Below are 19,322 nucleotides of genomic sequence, written 5' to 3'. Positions count from 1 at the left end.
TCAGCCTGTGACTGCTGTTAGCACCACACTGTTCTTATTACAGCTTTTGCAATACTGTTTTCCTTCAAACACCATAAAGAATATGGGAAAAACATCCATGCATGTACAACTGCACTGCAGCTACGATGCTGATTAACCAGCACAATAAGAAGATTTGCTGAGTTACAAACACTGGCATAAACACAGGGAAATGCTGAGCACAAAACACACACTGACTTCAGCTCTGAAAAGCAATGCCAGAGGTTTGCACATATTTTAGGAAACCAGTAGTCAGGCCTCCATTCCTTAGGGGGAGTTTATGAGAAGATCACGCATCGTACCGCTAACTTGGGATCTCTGTTCACCCTTAATGACCGGACTCTGGTCACGGCAAGGTCTAGCTGCACAAACAAGGTGGCCAAACTGGCTCTTTTCCATTTTGCGAGTTCTTCTCTTTCCCATTAATCTTTATTTTCCTTTATATAATTGAGCCTTACCAGACCCTGCTTTTCTGCCCACTGGCTGCAGATCGGAGGCAGGCAAGCTCCGAACCTGCTGGGTGCCCACAACTCAGCGTGCTCTTGCTAATCTATGAGAACAGGGAAGGACGGCTGACGCGAGGGCGTGCCGCTCACAGCTCCAGAGGAAGGAGACAAGCCCCGATGGGGCAAATTCCACAGCTTGAGCTCTTTGTTGCAATATAATCTGGAAAAGTCATCAAGCAGCACAGAGAAAATGGCAAGTAAACTGGATAAACTGGTGCTACTGGTATGCTCCAGACCACTACCCAGCCAGTGCTGTGAATGGTAAGAACAGAAAACCCCCCACTAAACCCCTTATCCAAACCTTTTGTAGGAGAAACTAAATGCTGTAGATAAAACCAAGCTCCCCCCACCCCAGCACATGAGATAGAACAAGTTAGGGTTTCAAATAACCCTTTATTTGTTTAGAATACCACATTTCTTAAACTTTCATGCTCAAAACCTACATGCAAATGCCCCAAATATCAATCTGACTCAGGCATTACCATCTCCTGGTCTTTTTGAAACAGCAAGATGCACACAACTGCCTTCTAAGTTGGCAGAGGTGAGGTAAGCATCCAATAATTTCCATAATGCCTCTGAGAAGTCATCTTTAATGCCACTAATTTTTTTCTTTTTTTTTTTTTTTTTTTTTTTTTTTTACCATAAACTTACTTTTGATAGAGTCAGGAGTTTACTCTTTCTTCAAAAGCATTTGTTTGGATCGTTCAACCCAACTTACCTGTCCAACAGTCCTTCAGGCTGAATTGAGGGCTATAAGTGCAGCCCATAGTTAGCACAAAGCTACCGCCCAGGACAACTAAGCAAAAGAACTCAGCCCAGACCATCTGATAGCTGCTCCCGCTCACATACCTGTAGCACAGGGCTGTTGTCAAAGTTGTAGGCACTGGGTCGCCCCTCCAGCGTTGAGAAAGCCACGTTGCCCCCAGTGAGAGGGGAGATGTCACTGAACTCATCCGTGCAGAGCGCCTGCTGCTCATCCTCTCCAGTCCGAATAAAACCCCGATTGACTTTGTTATAGGTGCTCTCACAGGACCCGCTGTAGTACTGGTAGGGCACCCACGGGCCATCTTCCCTGGTGCGTTTGTAGATTGCAAAGCTCTCCGGCCGGCTGGTGTGAAACTTCAGACGCACGTATGTGATGTCGAAGGCCTTTCCTGCAGGTGAGAGGAGAAAGTCATGAGAAAGACTCAACTTAAAACAAAGACTGAGGAGAGCTGCACCGCAGTTCTGTTTAGAAGATCTCCTCTAGGACCATCCAATGGGATGAGCAGTGCCCAGTAGCACCAGTACTGTATTTCCCAGCAAAGACAAGGTGAAGATACCAACAGCAGAAGTCAACGGGAAGGCTGAGTAGATAAATAAACACATCTACGGATTTCAGTGCAACCAAACACACAGCTTATGAGCTCTAATTCGTTTCTACAGGCATCCCTGATAACGTCCGTATCCCCAAAGGATGACAGATTACATCATATACATTAACAGTTTGTGTGTGCAAGGCCAGGTACAAGTTAAACATGCAATTTGGTAATATTTTTTCCAAATACATGTACGGGAGAAGCAGCATTAACCAGAGGTTAGAGTCCCACCACTGCGCCTGTTTTGTACCTCTGCTTCCCCCAATCAGACAATAGCTCAAACTCTCTCTGCTCATGAAGCCTTTTCCTCCAGCGCTGAGCTACCAAGGATACCCCTTTCTGTGTATTCCCTGGGAAAGACACAACAAGGTTTAAGTTTCCCAGAGCGTATGATTAAATTTGCCAAGACACTTTTTGGATCCAAGTGCAGCAACCCACAAGCTAGCCATGTATCTTCCCTCCTAGGAGGAGAAATGCAACCCCACCTCCCTGCCCTCTGTTCATCTCCCAGCAGCTTTGTGAGCATCAGCAGATCATCCTCTGAAACAGACTCTCTCCGCTGACTTGAGCGCCCACCCCTGTGCACTGAACCAGACACAAGGGGTTTCACGCCCACAAGAAAACCTTTAACACCTCGGCACGTTGCTGCATTCTCCACCTTGGTGTTCCTGCACCAGGAGCCGGGATGTTGCACTGGATGCCATCTCCCTGTGAGGCTCTAGGCTGAGGAACACCACCCGCACTTGGTGGTGGTAGGACAGTAATAACCACTGTCCTCCAGCGTTATTCAACTGATAGGAATAATAACCTGCAACACAGCCTTACTGGACTTGGTCACTGGGGACAGCAGCGCCAGGAACCCATACAGCTCATAATGCACCCGTGGGAGCTTCCTCCTCTAAGCAATGAAAACCATCAGGGGACAAGGACCACACCATGCTCCAGCCGCCTTCCTCCACTGGCCAAGCTGCGTGCTGGCTGTTACTGCTGCACCTTGGCCAGCAGGCTGTGGGCGATCACCCCATCCTGGAGCTAAATGCACGCTGGATTTCGGATTTGCCGCGGGCAGCCAACAGCCGTACAGAAACGTGAGAGGCACAACCACCAGCACGCAGTAGGGAGCACGCAAGGACAAGGCGAGGTTTGTCTGGGACAAATCATCAGGAGTTTCATCTCCGCCACGCTCTCTTACCCTCCCACCACCTCCGAGAAAAAACCCTGCTCGGAGCACAGCCTGCAGCAGCCGCTGCCCTTCGCTTACAAAAAAAAGCCATCAGAAGAGTTTCAACTGATCAAGAATCAGGCTCTCTCTGCCTGGAGGTCACGCAGATTTAACCTCAATTTGTAAAAATGAACTAACTACACTGTGTTAAAGTTTAACGCGAGGCTTTGCACCTGCTGAAGAGTGGTTCGCTGCACAAGTTAAAACAAACCAGGCAGCACAAGGCAATGAGAACAGTGTGTGCCTCGAAGCACATATGCAAAAACCTGACTGCAATGAAAATCCACCTGCAATTTAAGTCCTTTCATACCTGTCTAACCTGACTTAAATCAGCTCAGCTTCATGCAAGTTAGGCTTTGAACTGAAGTTAATGAGTGACTCCAGACAAGACGTTCCATCTCCCCATCTCTACGTGAGACGTGGGGTTTGCAGGTGCCGCTCTGCGGGCGGGAGCCTTGCCCCAGGGTTGTGCTGAAGCCCCTTCCCATGGTCACACCAGCTGCAAGATGCATCCACGATACTCGGGCCGGAGACACCAAGTGGTCAGGCTCGGGTCAGTGGCCGCAGCTCTTGCGTGCAGGACACCAGGAGCAGCCCGTGCTAGGCACGCTCACTGCATGGCCGGTGCAGGAGATGACTCGCTGTCCCTTCTGACCGCTGGGAACACAGAAGTAGCAAAAAAAGCGTTGTAAAGGGTCCCGAACTCAGCACACACGCATACATACAGCACCTGAAAAACTGACGCTGGCATGTAGCAAGGACACACACACACACAAAAGACCAACCTCATGTTTAAAGGCTAAATCTGACAATACTCCCGTCTACCAAAAGTACTACTTCAGGGCATGCCATGGAAGACAACTGGGGCATTGTACAGACACAATCTCTCTCCCCAGCACTTCCTACACAATGCCCATTACTATTTATATAGTGTGCAAGCTGACGATGACCTAAGCACAAGACTGGAAGCCAGATACTCACAATCTGTGGCTCTTGCTCAGTGCTAGCTCACTGTTGGTTTGGGGTCAAGCCACTTGACACGAGCTCCTCACACACAGAAGGCAACAAGTGAGAAGCAATCACACTGTTAACGATAAATTGATTCCACAGGAGCCAGAAACTACAAGTGTGAACACTCAACATCGTAATACAACCTGGGATAAGCCTCCTCTTGCTGCCCAATTCAAGCAGGAGATGAGCAACCCCCTTTCTATTTAGAAGCATTTTTTGTATGAGTCTCAGCGCAAAGCGCGGAGGAAGCATATATCAGGTGTTTAAATCAGACCCTCGCAGGCTTCCCATTTCTCCTGCTATGTGGTCTCTTCTCAAGAACAACCCCCCGCTGAAGGCAAAGAGTGCTAAAAGGTGAAGAGCAGGTAAGCAGAACCTTGAGGCAAGCACAGACACAAACCGATAGCCAGACGTGCACAAATAGCTTGGTTTTCTTAAACTGGGACAGCCTCTCTCTAGAGAGAAGCAAAACCCCTGAGTTCAGGCTTCATCAAGATGACTTCAGGGAGGAAACGTGGTGAAAGAATCCAGCGAATGAAGAGAGAAGTGGGCTCGTGCTTACACTCTGCAAACACAAAACACTCTAGCAGGAAGGCCAGCTCACAGCCTGCATGTCCCAAGAAAAGAAACAGATTGTAAAGTTTGCAGGGCCGTCCCAACGAAAACAGCCATGCCACCTCCATAGCACACAAACAACCCCGTTTTTTTTTTCCCCTTCTCTACTACAACTAGATTATAGCTCTGTTCCCCAATCAGGTCTCCTACAGCTCCCTGAAAAAAAAAAAAAAAAAAACCACACAGCTAAGCTAAAGGTACAACACGTGCAGAATGCACTCTCGGCAGCACGAAAACATTTTTCCACAGAAATCTCTTGCGCTAATTGGAAAGCACAAGTCTTCATCTGCAGTTTTACACCATGGGCCAAAGAAAACGCACTGGAAACTGCACAGGTTTGCCCAGGTGAAAAGAAATCCATTTCAGCTGGCAGTGGAACTACTTGAGACGCCTTGCTAACGGTGTGACGCAGGAATGCGGTTACTGCACGCAGCAGGGCTGCGCTCCAGCACTGTATCAGCTCACCATGGGTAAATACTGCTGGAACAATAGCGTTTACCCAAGACAGCTGACAGTGTTGAAATACGTTTTCCCCCTGTTTATACTGAGTGCAAAAGCTGTGCTTAGCAGCCTGGCCGCTAGCAGGGCTCTTCAAGGTTGCAGAGCCTTTTTGCTAGCAAAGCTAAGCCTTCCAGGCTGCCTTCAAGTCTTGCAGGGCTGAATAAATACATGCTACTATTACCCTGAGAAACGGCAACAGCAATAACTAGGTGAAAGGCAGTTTTAAATGTTTAATTTGGAGGACAAGAAGTCACTGTTCTTCTGTTCCTAGACACTGATAATTTTTTTAATCACGGTTTGGTCTACTTGGACTCATATACTAGCATTCTCTTAAGAAAGCAGGCACACACAAAAGCCTTCAAGGCAGCACTTCAGTTCCAGATTTGAGCAAGCCTGGGTGCCTGGAGAAGTGGTAAAGATGGTATCACAGATGTTCCCTGTGCCGAAAGCTGCTAAACACTACCCCCAACAACCTGACCGTGTTGTCAAACCGGTCACAACCTCCAGGCAAGCTGATGGATGTCAGCAGGGTCGTTGCCCACTTCTGCATCCCAGGGTCTAGCAGGAAACACACCATGCTGAAAACCGTAAGGATAGCCTGGAAAATTTAAGTAAATGCTATTTAGATCTTTACAAGAAACTCCTCCCTTTCCCCCCAAGTTAGGAATTCATCCCTAGACACAAAAGGCCTCCTTGTGCTCAGGCCCCTCAGAAGGGATGGATAATTTACATCAGGAAAGCATCCCGCCAGCTGGCACTCTGACTACAAGCACTGGATTGTGAGCAGATGCCTTTGAGATAAGCCCCGACCGACACTTGCCTCCTTCATTATCGGTCTGCTCACATCCTCTGCATGGCTTCAGAAAGAGCTCACGCTCCCTCTCCTTTATTCTCTGCAACTCCTCGGTGCAGCCTCCAAGCAGTAAGCTTTAAAACGCGGCTGTTAAGTTTTGCTGCTGAGGATAAAAGTCCATCTGAGAAGACCACGTCAGGCAGAGTCAAACTTCTGCACAAGTATTTTCAGCAAAATTCTCTGAATAGTAATGAAACAGCTCAGCTTTGCTCTGGATGTTTCTCCTTTGGTTAGCTCCAGTTTCAAGCAGCTTTTTTCTTAGAGACACCTGCTGACGACAATTCCATGTAAAATTTGAAAGAACTGAAAACAACACGGTAGCATATTTATTACTTTGTTACTAGATTTCATTTCCAATTCACAGTGACGAGACAAAGAGCGAGTAGCTCTCAATACCCCCGGCATTTCCTTTTGCTTTTTGTCCCATCTGACCCGTCCCATTCTCAGTCCCAGGACGAAAGGCCAGGTTTGCCAGCCCACAGAACTGGAAGGCACCCAAAGCCATGCACCCCTCTTGTTCTCACTCCTAACTCCGTTCTGCCTTCTTGAACTGTCACCCACCATCCACCAGCACAATGCTGAACCAGCAAAAGACTTGAGGGCAACGAAACACTTATCCGCTCCTCTCTGAGGAACGAAGAATTACCAGCAATAGCAGGAGGCAGCAGCTTCCACAGGGCGGAGCAGAGGTACTGCGACCCTACACCAGCAGAAAGCTGCAAGGAACACAAACACTGATGCCGGCAGACAGAAGCCAGCAAGGTAGCGAGCTCTTATTCAAGACTGATTGATGCTTCCTGAGTCCACTACTCCAGACTCTCAGCTACTGCCGTATTTTGGGCAGCCTTCCATGCTAGAAACCCCCCCTAGAGCACAGGGACCACTGGTGCAAAGGCAATATTTAAGGAGAAGGAGTTATCCCATCCTGCGGAATGGGAAAGGGTTTTCCAGCATGCAGATGAGCGATGAAAGCAGGACAGTAATTAAAAGGATGGGAGAATGAGAAACTTCCAGAGCAACTTGTTCTTTTGGAATAAAAAAGGTTTACTAAACATCAGCCCAACACCTGCAAGACACATAACTGGTAAGTTATGTCGCTTGCATCACATACACATGAAATGGCCAAACTTATGACAAAAAGCAAGAAATTATTATAGTTCTAGAGCAAATGTCCATTGTAACTACACCCTAGCTTTTCTGGGAAAATTTGTGGAGGAGGAAGATTACAGCACTGGTATTGCACATACAGTGGAATAGCCAGAGTCTGAAAAAAAAAAAAAAAAAAAAAGAAAATGCAGGGTTTTTCCTTTTCTGATGATCTTCCTTAGAAAAACAACACCTCGCAGCATCACGGACGACAGATCTCATTCTGCATGGTGGCCTTCCTGGGAACATACTGTGAAAAGTGGTAATGATAAAACTTCGGTTGATTTTCTTGTCCTCTCCTAAAGGACCTAGGGATTCAGGCAGGTGTGTTGTGAACAAGAAAGGTCTGAAGGATTTTAACATAACCTAATTACAAACCATGCTCCACCAAAAGAGATTTCAGCACGCAGAGCTCCACTAGAGTTGAGTGTTTGTGTTTTTAAGAAAGCCCCTGGAGAAACAAATACAGATTGCTTTTTCTAGGCATTCGTACCAAAACAGGGCAGGAGGAAGGAAACGCGTTTGGGACACTCGGTGGAACTGGCGCAGCCTTTAGCACACTGGAATGAACATGAACTCCCACCACCCCATTAGGTCATGCATTCTTCCAAGCACTCCTGAACAAAGGCACAATTGACTTGTGGGTGTAGGCGGTCCGGACAGCAAAAGGCTGCCTAGTAAATTATTGCATAATAATCCAACATTGATAAGTCATCAAGGCTGCTTGTTCCAGCCATGTTTCCAAAGGGGGAGGAGGGGAAAGTTGCTTCCCCCTGCATGGGCTGCAGGCAGCCTCAGGAAATAATAAAAAAAAAAAGAAATGTTTTTCATCTGATGATGAAAAGTCAGCATGTGGATCAGCATAAAAATCAGAAGATGTTGTCCAATAATTCAGTAAGGCTTGCTGCTTTATTTGTACAGCTTTGATGCAAAGATGTTAAGTTGACTTCCCAAAAAAGCCAGCTGTGTTTATTCATTAGGGACTCGAAAGATAGATATCGTGTACAACACGGAAGTCCTATCAGCACAAGCAGCCTCAAAGCCCTTTTTCAGCACAAATGATAAAAGCTTGTTCTAAAAAGGCAAGTGCAGACGGATCACAGATGATCGAGGGCTCCACGTGCCATTTTGGGAAGGGCTCTGTTTCGTTCATGTACCCAGACTGCAAGGCTACCTCCTGCCACCAGCATCATCACCAAGGCAAGAAGATCTGGGTGACGGCAGACCGGGATCCCAGATCGGGATCCTTGGCAAGTTCATCTGCTGGTACCAAGTGCCCAGAAACTGCTCCATGGCCTGTGCTCAACAGGTATGGGTCAAACCAAGTTGCTCCTCCAACTCAAGAGGTATCGAAGAGTTGGGGTTTACTGCTGGGGTTTACTTACCTCTCCCCCAAATGAGAGCAAGCTGTCTTTTGCCCTTTATTCCCAGCAGAAGGCAAGGCAACTGCTAAGAAGCAATCATTTCACCACCGATAAACCGTAATGACCCCCCCACCAGTGACTTTAGCTGTTCCAATCCCTTAAATGCGGCAGCTCCCACCTGCTCCCAATCCCAAGGGACCCTGGAGCCACAGCGAGGTTCAGTTTTCCAACCCAGTGGCTCCTGCAGGAGATGCAGCTACCACCCAGTAGGAACTGAAGCAAGCAGCCACCACCACAGCCCGCACAACAGAGCAGAACTGGTGGCACCAGGAGGTCAGAGATCCACCAAAAAGCATTCAGCTGAGTCGTATATAGGCAGCATTTCCCATCCCTGGCAATGGGGTAAGATGCCTCTCTTACGGCTGGTTCTTGGGTAAGAAAGTATCTCTGAAGGAACCAAAGCAAACCTGACCCACTGCCACGTCTTTCTCATAAGATTGAAGTTAAAGCAACAAAAGAAGTCGCAAAAAAAAGCAAAAGTTTAAACAGCAACAAAATGAAGGTGTAGCTACTTTAAACGCGATGTTTGGCCAACTGTGAAATGTAACTTCTTGCAAGAAGAAAAAAGCTTCATCAGACCGCACTGCAGTGCCTTGCAAACAGGCTGTTCGAGTATCAGGCGATCTGCTGAGAACGGCAAAGCCATGTATTTAAGGAACATGCAGATTTTACTCACTTGTTATGGAAAAAAAAAAAGTTGAATCAGGGAGCCTTTTAGCAGGGAGGGAAGGCAGTGCAGGGCTTTCCTGAGGTCCGCTCTTCTGCGCAAGGGCAGCGCGAGCTCCCCCAGGAGGGCCGTGCTCCGGCAGCCTGGTGCCGGCCCCTCACTCGTTCAACCAGCACGCGTCCGGCACGTGCAGTGCCACGGCTCTGCAAGCCCAGCAAACCGAGTGACAAGCCCAAGCACCTCGGCCACAGGCAGCAGAGGGGACGTGGGTCAGGCCTGCCCATGCCGGCGGGACGCCGAGCAGCCCTTGCGCTCCCATCTCCGGACCGAGTCCAAGAACGCGGCCCCCAGCTCCTGTTAAGTGAGGGTTTGCGGGCCGTCCCCTCGCCTCGGAAAGGCAGCCCCTTCCCCACTCGCCCTCATCCTCCATATGTGCTCATAACCCGCAGCAGCTCTAACGCCTGACTTTGCTCCTATCTGAATCAGACATCAAAAATACACAACTCGTGCTGTTGAGCCTAATTATAAACATATTAAATTATACGACTATACGAGAGCAGCAAATCCAGCAGCAGCAGCTGCTCTAGGAGTGAGACAAGTTGTCCAGACCGGTGCTGTCTTCACAACCAGCAGGAGGCGACACATTTTCCTAACCCGAAACCATCCAAATTCCAGAGAATTCGGTGGTTTATCTCCCTCCCGCCCCTGCCCTTCCACTTCCCACTCACCAGCCAAAGCTTTTTTCAGACACAGGCCATAACTAACACCGCAGCTATTTGGAAAGAGCACTGCTGCTGTTCGCATCCATCACCTGGCTCGGGGCAGCCAGGACAGCTTTCTTTTTTCTCCAGTATTTAGGAAGTTTTGCATTCTTCGAAAACCGTTTGAGAGAACTAACTTCTAGCACATCTGAATCGCATCACTCAGCACGGCCCAGAGCTTCCACACCTTCCATCTCTCCATCACGCTGAGAAACCTCTGCCTTTTCCACCAGCCCGTCTCTCCTCCTGCCAGAGTCCTGCCTGGATCTCAAGTAGCAGTTCCCATGCCTTCACACTATCCCTTAATGCATTTTATGTGAATTACAGGCTTATGTACAAGCTATCACTATTTGTGAAACAAATTACAGCAATATCCATAAGGACCATTTTCAACCAGCCACCCACACAATAGTTTTACTTTCTCAGCCTATTAAGCTGAGGAAGGAATTGGGATAAACAGACTTGGCAAAGCCATTGCTGGAGCGAGGCCATTTCCAAAACAAAGCTTGCCACTGACTTATGTTTCAAATATGTTTTGGAAAGTCAGAAACAAAGCTTCTTCCAATTTTTTTTTTCTCGAAGCAGAGAGGGAACTGCGCTTCAGTTCTCCACTCACGACAGCAGTTAGCGAATGCCTTCAAATCTGTACCTGGAGAATGAAATGCACACACCGAAAACACTCATGAAGGTTACAAAGGTGCATTAAAACACGCAAGTTCATGTCCATCTACACATCCTTTCTGGAAACACATCAAATCTCTAGGCACAGTGATTATTTCTAAGGAGAGAGAATTCAGCAAAACCAGAAAGCATACTTGAGAAGGAAGCATGGCTTAGCATGACCATTTTCCCACAGAAACAGCTCGATAGGATTATTTCGGAAAGCCACTAACAAAAAAATGAAACTGGATGCTCTCTATTGACACTTCAAAGGGGATGCTAACTCCAGGCTTCTGAGTACACTCAGCTTCAAGATCTGAAGTCCTTGGTTTAATGCAAGGACAGACTAGAATGGAGCCAAATCTGCTTTATGTCAGGCTCCCAAAAAAAAAAAAAAAAAGAGGTATCGACACCAAACCTAGATTTGGAAAGTTATCTGTACATCAAAACTCCTCCCTAACTAGGCTACAGGCTGGATTTATTTATATATATTTTTTTTAAAAAATGCATGTGTGTGCACAAACTTTCCTTACCATTTTGCGTCAGAGGGAGGTTTCCAGACAAAGAACATCACTTTGCTGCTCCTTTATAAAGAAAAGATTTCAAAGAAGCTACTGACCTCGCAGCTGGAAGTGAGACTAAACACCACCTGGGATATCGCTGAGACGATGTAACATCAAACAAGTTTCCTACAAACTATGTTTTCCAAGAAGAGCCCCGGTGGAAACAAAACATTAGACGTTAGCAAGGGAAAAGACCATTCACAGGGACGTTCATCCCTAGAGCTTATCTGCTGGTCTCGACACATAGGCTGTACAACCACCGGTATAAAGCTAAATGATAGTGACCTGCTCCTGATGACAGGAATGCAAGCAAACCCTAGTAACTCCCTAATTAATTCACCTTGTTAGGAGTTGAACAGGGAGGCAGTTATATCGTAAAGAACAGGCTGAGCAGGCTGGTGGAAGCTACTCAAAGAAATACGTTTAATTCCCAGATGGTCAGGGGTCACGACACTCAAGAAGTCAGAGCTGCCTTTAAGTAAGAACTGTGGATTAGGAACAGCTGCAGAAACACAGAACAAAGTCCAGGCAAGGCAAAAGCAAACCCACTCACTTCACAAGGAGTAGGCTCACCAGCCCCGGCGTTACTGCGCAGGACGTTGCAGGGAGGTCACTGCAGAAGAACCCCCTGCGAGCAGCCTTCAGCAACTGCCCGAGCAGCTTCCTGCGCCCAGTCAAATCCCAATGGCACTCTCCAGCCTTTGCTTCCATCACCTTCAGTGACAGTCAAATCCAAACCGACCTATCTGTGGCTCCTTCCATCTACAGACACTCCATCAGAGCTGAAGAGCATCGTGCTCTTCAGTCTGCTGGTGACTTAGAGCAACAAGGGCTTTGCTTCTCCTGAAGCTCACTGCAGTATAACCATGTCTCCTTGTTCCCCAGATAGGTTCCTCATTCAGAGGTCAAGGGAAACTACCACCACACCAACCCCAAATGTTAATCTTCAGATTTCACCATTAGTAAAACATCGGGGTGTCTAAACATAAAAATCTGGAAAAGCATGGGCTGCTCATGGGAAGCCAACAGTTGGAAGATGGAGTAATTTAATCTGCTTGACACCACCCCAGAAGATAAGCTTCTTACTTCTACCCTCTTAAATACTGTCAGCATTCCTTCCTGAGCAAGGAGCTAGCTAAAGCCATCAATACGTTTATCACTCCAAGATGGATTTGTGTAACTCAGTGCAACAGAAATGAAGAAAAAACAAAGATACCAAATCATACAAATTCTAGGTTTGCTTATTTGATGGCCTGATCAGATAAATATTTTTTAAAGCCTACCATTTCCCACTAAACTTCTGATATCAAATGAAGGCATCAATACATATTGTCAAAGTAATTAATAGGTTCAGTCACAGACCAAAAAATAAAACCAATTAGTTTTAAGCCCTCAGTAGCAGCACACATCAGCCACAATGACACAGCGATCTTGTGGCACAATGCACACCGTCGTGGGTCTCCACTTGAAAAACAAAATTCACCAACAAAACATTTTAGTGAATGAGATTCAGCAGTAGCATAAGCCTCTGAAAGAAGAAAAAAGGCAAACCCAGGATCTGTCCGCATTAAGGAAACACTATAAACACGCTGGAGAAGTGGGGGAAGGATTTTCACTCATCAAAAATGCACGTACCACCAACACTGCCTTCTAACCTTCAAACCCACTTGGACTTCTCATTATAGACCCTCACACTAGAATATAAGTGAAAAACCTTACTTGAGTGTTTCTAGCTTGAAAATAACGAGTGCTAGAAATGGAAAGCTTTCCAAGGACTTCATCTCTAGTCTTAAATGCAAGGTGTTTCGTTACCGTAGAACAGCAGATGGACAGGAGAGGCGGTAAGACAACTCAGTGGCTGTTGAGATCTTCTCAGGTGAAGCAAGACGTTCAAAGCAGGCAACCAGAGACCTGCACAATTCCCAATATTTTAGCAATACAACAGGAAGGGTGGGACGGAAGCAGCCCAGTGAGTAGAGGAATTAATAACATATGGCTTCCTACATACGAGCCTCCCAAGTTACGGATGGGAAGTCCTGCATCTTCTGATCTCCTTGACAGGGATACCTCACACCTGACTGCAGAAGCCGAAAGCCGCAAGAGGTGAAGATGAGTGTTTGAATCCTGGTTCCCTCTTTGGCTGACTTTTTCCATAACGCTAACAAGAACTGTCATTGCCGCAGAGAGCTTCCTCCTTCTATCCAACCAAGCAGAAAAAGAGAAAAGCGTTCAGAAACTATGCGGGGCACGACAGGGCACAGACCAAATTCTTGGGTGAGTTACTTCCATAAGATGCATTCCAGAACCAGAAACACAACTGCCTCATGTTTGCAAAGAGTAAACTAACAGCTACGGTTTCCTGAGTCACTAGGAAAATTTCCATGAGCCTCCTGTCACACTGTCATAAAAAGGCTTTAACGCACAAAGTAAATGGAACGATACCGGATGTAAGAGCCTCCCTCTGGATGAGCAAACGGACGGCAACAACCTTCTTGGATGTCTCCCTGCTCCAAAGCCTCGGTGGGTGGATTTGGGAAATGGTTTCATTCACAGTTCCTACTCCAAAAGCAGAACAAAACTCAGAGAACTTCAAATCTGTGGATAAGGTGAGCGCATGCTCAGATTTCCTTTCACCATGGTCTAATAACCCCATATTTTGCTGTAAATTACTTACATGAATACAACGTTATTTTTATCTGAAAAAAACTTTAAAGGAATAAAATTTGTATTTCATAAAAAGTCAGTCACTTCTGCTACCATTTGCCTGCTCAGACGTGAGGAAATTTTCTTAAGAAAAAGTTTTTCAGTGCACCCAGTATAGTTCAATTTCAGGTCTCCTCACATAAACCAAGGCAAAGAAAAGGGCTCCTATAAAAAGCTATCAGCCTGTGATTAGACATGCCAGATTTTACACAGATGACAACAGGAGAGACTTAAATCAATACTAACAATAGCGTTAATCATTTCCAGATCAACCTGGTCTACTTCTGCAAGAAGTTGTTTGAGCTTTTTAACTCAATTGCTCTTTGCAAAGCGAAAGACAGAAGTAAAAAGTTAATTTTCAGTTGATTAAAAACAGCAATGGACTTTTATTGTTATTACTTTTTTATTGTTATAGGTGTATAAAGAAATCCAGATGAGTGCTGCTAATTTCTGAAATGTGGTGAGAACAGCGGGGAAAAAGGTACAAACCTGGACAAAAAAATTGACAGCACTGACACAGCCTGGGGGAAGATGAGGGTTATTTTCCTGGAATAGCTGGTTTTGCTGAGAATAAGGCAGCAGCTTGTCCTGTAATTTAAAGTGCAGTATATACAGTGGTAAAGTACTGCTAGAGTAAGCAGAGCTTACTTTGGAAAAGACCTAAGGGAAAGGGACCTTTAGGAAGTTTTCGGATGCATTCATGCTTAAACTCCTACCCCTTACTTCAGCTGTAAGCATGCAGTTTCCTCCTCTCAGTCTTCCTCTATCCAGAAACCCTACGTGCTGAAGTTAAGTCAATGTGAGCAGCAACAGAAATAAAATTTGAGAGAGTTCAGTTAAAAATCTGTGTAAGCCAAGTAGTTTTTATCCAGACAGAGGTCACTGCTCCAGAACGGAGCACAAAATCACATCAGTGCACTGACCAGATGCGGCTTTGTTTTCTCCAGTAACACTCAGCTTATCACCTAGCCAGATCTGGTTAGTTCATATTTTAATTTATGTTGTAGAAGGACAGGGCTGTTGGACAGATTTGCTTTTTAAGAGCATTTCGATCTCCCAGGAACATTAAGTACACAAACTATGTAAAGCTTCATTAACCAAGTGACCAAGTAGTAATGGTCCTGCGATTTAAAGCACGCTGCCTAACACGGCCATATCCTCCCCCAGACTCACTGGCTGAAATCTATTTCCCCCCAACTCATGGGAAAACAAAGCCAGGCTGTTCCCAGCCCTTTCAGGGACATGCCAATAAGCTTTGGAAACAAGATGAACTTCACCAGTAAAGCTGTAAGTGTGAAGATGCAAAAGAGGAAAATCAGCATGCTGTTTAATTGCATTCATATATTACATTGTCACACCAAAAATATCGTTTGTTTGTGTTTTTTTTTAATCAGTTCTCAAGAGTCACCTGTTTCGCTCAAGACAGAGCACTCAAATATTTCAAGGTCCCTCTGACACAAATATCTTTAGAGCTGAAAAAGGTGGATTTACTCACGTATTTGCTAAGCAAAGTTTCCCTAAATATTTGCATCTCCACAGCAAACAAACATGAAGCTGTGCCAATCCTATTTGCATAGAATAGTCTCAACCTAGGGTTTAAAGGAGCACCAGAGGAAAAAAAAAAAAAGAAAAAAAAAGAAAAAACCCACCACCACTAATTTCTAGTTATGAGACCTTTGAGGTTATGTTCCAGGCCTCGATGGACACTCACTGTCAGCACACAGGAAACTTGCAGCTCTCCCTTTTCCCACACCCCTTTGAAATCCCTTTAGAAGCAGCTAATCCCCCCCAGCTCCCACTTCCCTGTCAAACAATGAGGCACTAGGGTGTTGGGATAATCTCTCAATCCTAACACCCACCATTAACCATGAATCTTGGAAGTGCATTCAAACAAAACATCATTCAGAACAAAAAAAAAAAAAAGGAACCTTCAAGCCTATTTAAATAAAAAAGAAAATGATGAAATAATGAAAGGTTGATAAGAAACCTGTAGCTGACTCAACTCCTGATCTAATCTATTTCTTTTTCTGAACAGTGAAAGAAAAAAAAAAAGAAATCTCCCAGATAAAGTCAAAGTATTTAAATTTTTCCAAAGAACCCCTTTCTTTACTGATTTTTCTATGCATGTCATCTTCAACAGCATGTCTGTGGTTACGCTGTTGAAGACAACACATATACAACGTTCAATTCATTTTAAAGTCAAAACTAAACTCTAAGTTTGTTTTCCAGAACAAGACATCAACACACCCTTTATAACATTTTTGCATGACTTTTTCTCCCCCTTTACAAACTGCATGACCACGGACATGATCAACTTTTGTAGGTTTGGAAGGTTATTTGAAATAATGCAAAAAGAGAAAGAAGTATTAATATTTGCCCTAACTCTGAAGTCCTCTGGCAGTACTACAGACAGGGGGACAGGTGACCATCATCTTACATTGGTACCTGCACAGCTTTGGCAAAAGTGCATTTGGTTTTTTGTGGGGTTTTTTTGTTCCATGCAAGTATGGAAGCTGTTCAGATGAGCCACAACCATTGCTCAACAGCCACAACTCTCCCTCTCCTCAAGGGAATGCATTAAGAAAGGAAGAAGAAATTAAAAAATTCAGGTCTACAGTGAAGTCTCCAGAGGGAAATCCCATCGCGTCCTGCACCCAGCTGAGCGTGCAGGCCTGGGAAGGATGGTGCTCCACAAAGAGGACTGCCAAAACCACTCACACCAGATACGCCACATCTGGTCTGTTTTCATTGCTCAGTGTCTGGACAGCCCAACCAAGCACAAACTGTGCTAACATTTTTGTTTTTCCTCTTGTTTATCCTTTAACTTGCAGCTGCAGAGAAGAAGCCTCCCCTTCCCATCGCAGAAGCCCCACCGGGCCCCAACTGCAGAACAGCACGTAAAACAAATCCAGCTCCTCCACCCACCGAGCTGCAAGGTCACAAGCTTCAAGCAGAAGGCTCCAGCAACCACCCTGGCAGCAGAGGAATAGCATCAACTGCTTTGATGGACAATGGGTTGGACAGAGTGGCTGAGCTGGCATCCCCACCTCCACCCTTCCCAAAAAAGGATAATCCCTGTATTCATTTGACCACTTAATATTTTACATTTGCCAAGGCTTTATCCAACAGGAAATTAAAGCATTGTGTTGCTGGCTTAAAAGAGGTTTTCAGCGTTTTAGAAAATTTTGCTTCTTTAAGTAAGCATTGAGGTTATCCCTCCTTTGGAAAAAGGTAGGTAGGACTTTGAGACGCTACACTCATACACTCTCAAAACCAATCCAAGGAGCTTTAACTGATATTCAGCATAAAGACAGAAGAGCTTAAATGATGTACCGCAGCAGTTCACACTGAATGGGATTTATTTTGCACCAGAGTAGAAGGTAGGTGTTCCCACTGAAGCCCATCAACCTCCATCTGCAGACAGACAGCCAACTTCACCGGTTTTCCCAAAACACATCCTGCACTGCTGCATGTACATCGAAGGATGCTACTTCCCATAGTAACTTTTCTGTCCCAAGTCTTTTCATCTCTAAAATTTTTCCTCCCTTCTCCAAGTTCTTAAAGGGGAGAGATGAGCTTGGAAGTATTTTGCAAGGTGTGGAGTGAAGAAGAGGCCAAGGGCAAGAAACCTATCTGAACTGCACTGCTCCAGGAGGACGAGCTTGTCATTTGTCCTCCCCTCAGCCTCTCCTTTTCCTGCTGGAGCTGCTAAAATCAAATGTAAAATAAGCACCATTGTAAATTGCAGATAATCACTTCCTAATGACAGCATTGAAAAATCCCTGAGTTTCAGTAGAATTTTTTTTAACCTTGTCTTCAGTGATGTTATCACGGAGATTTTGAGCCCACTGGGCATTCCCATTCTCCATTATATCTTCCATTACTAAAACCAATTAATGATTCAATTAATCTCACCTGCCAATGAAGACTCATCTAATAATGTATGGCTGAGTGTTTTGGCCAGTGTAGCCAAGAATTAACGCAGATCAGTGGAAGTGAATAGGTCAAACACCTCCCTCCATCATGCGATACTCCACACATCCATGGAGTATTCTATTTGCTGTGCTACGGAATAACCTAACATTGCTGCAGCCTTTTGAAACGCCTCTGAAACCACCTAACCAGCTTCATTAGTACTGGCTTCAGGAGCTGTGTCATCTGCAAATATTACCTCTTCACCTTTTGAAGAGATTAAAAACCACAGATGCCAACAGAGGTTCTTGAGAAATCCCACTGCTAACCTCTGATGAAAACTGACTGCATTTTTTTTAAACCCCTCACCACAAGGAAATCCTGAAGAGTAAAAACCTGCTAAAGCCTCCCCCATACTCTAGCAAATACTCTCTTTTTTTTTATGCCAGGAATGTACCTCCGACAGCTTATTCCTCTACTCCCAGCCCAATGCGGCCACAGAGCTTCTTCCCTCCCTGCCAGAAAACCTGCCAGTCACCAAAACATCCTCTCAGCTACACATCAGGAATACTAATAGCTTTTTGTTTTTTCTTTAATTTTAAAAAACCATACAACATCTGGAACAACAACTGCAGGCTTCAAGCCTCCCAGACGTTGCAATGACTGCTGGGGCCCCTGCCCTTTAGAGCCAGCACACACCCCCAGCCCAGGGGACAGGCTTACTCCAGCAAAGATAAAAGGCGACCCGCGCCTGTATCGTCCTTCCTCCCCTGTCCAGAAATTTGCTCTCAAATGTACAAACCAAGGCAGATCTGGCATTTGTTTATGTATATTTACACAGTCTGTTTACAGAAGTCACTGGAATTAATAAAAGAAATCATTTAATCTGACCACAGGGGGTGGGGGAAGGGGAGAAAACACTGTAAATTTAGAAATAAGAACCATCTGTTCCTCCCGACAGCCCCTGTCCACCCTCCCAGCTTGGATGAATTCTCTGGAGCGGGCTTCAGCAGGGCAGAGAGTTGTCTTCTGCCATCACCCGGATCTTCACGCGCTTCCAGAAAACAACAGCTTAGTGTCATCCTATCTGCAGAGGTAAATGTTAAAAAAAGGCACAAGCATCCAACTGTCTGGATGGAGCCCTGCTCTGGATGGAGCCAGGCAGCTGCCAGCGGTGCCCAGGGGCAGGCCCAGGGGCAGGGCCCAGCCTGGAGCCCCTCAGGCAGCAGGTCGGGGTCAGCACAGGCTGCCCGCAGAGGCTGGGGGGCTCCTCCTTGGGGGGCTTCCAGAGCCGCCTGGACGTGGGGCTGGGCACCAGCTGGGGGGCCCTGCTGGGGCAGGCCTGGGGCCTGAGGGACCGGGGGCCCTGCTGGTCTCAGCCATTTGCGATTCTGCCTGATTC

General features: G+C 46.0%; 1 protein-coding gene across 1 annotated transcript in view; it reads right to left on the bottom strand.

The window, feature by feature from the left end:
• LAMC1 (laminin subunit gamma 1) overlaps positions 1-19,322 on the bottom strand; it is a 63,776-nt gene that overhangs the window by 22,268 nt on the left and 22,186 nt on the right. The window contains exon 2 of the mRNA XM_048073360.2: positions 1,374-1,678. Within this exon, the coding sequence (XP_047929317.2) occupies positions 1,374-1,678 (305 nt within the window). The remainder of the gene's footprint in view (positions 1-1,373; positions 1,679-19,322) is intronic.

The sequence above is a fragment of the Anser cygnoides genome, chromosome 8 (assembly GCF_040182565.1).
Source record: "Anser cygnoides isolate HZ-2024a breed goose chromosome 8, Taihu_goose_T2T_genome, whole genome shotgun sequence".
Lineage (NCBI taxonomy): Eukaryota > Metazoa > Chordata > Aves > Anseriformes > Anatidae > Anser > Anser cygnoides.
Note: the sequence above shows the minus strand (reverse complement) of the source record. Positions and strands in the feature narration are given on the sequence as shown.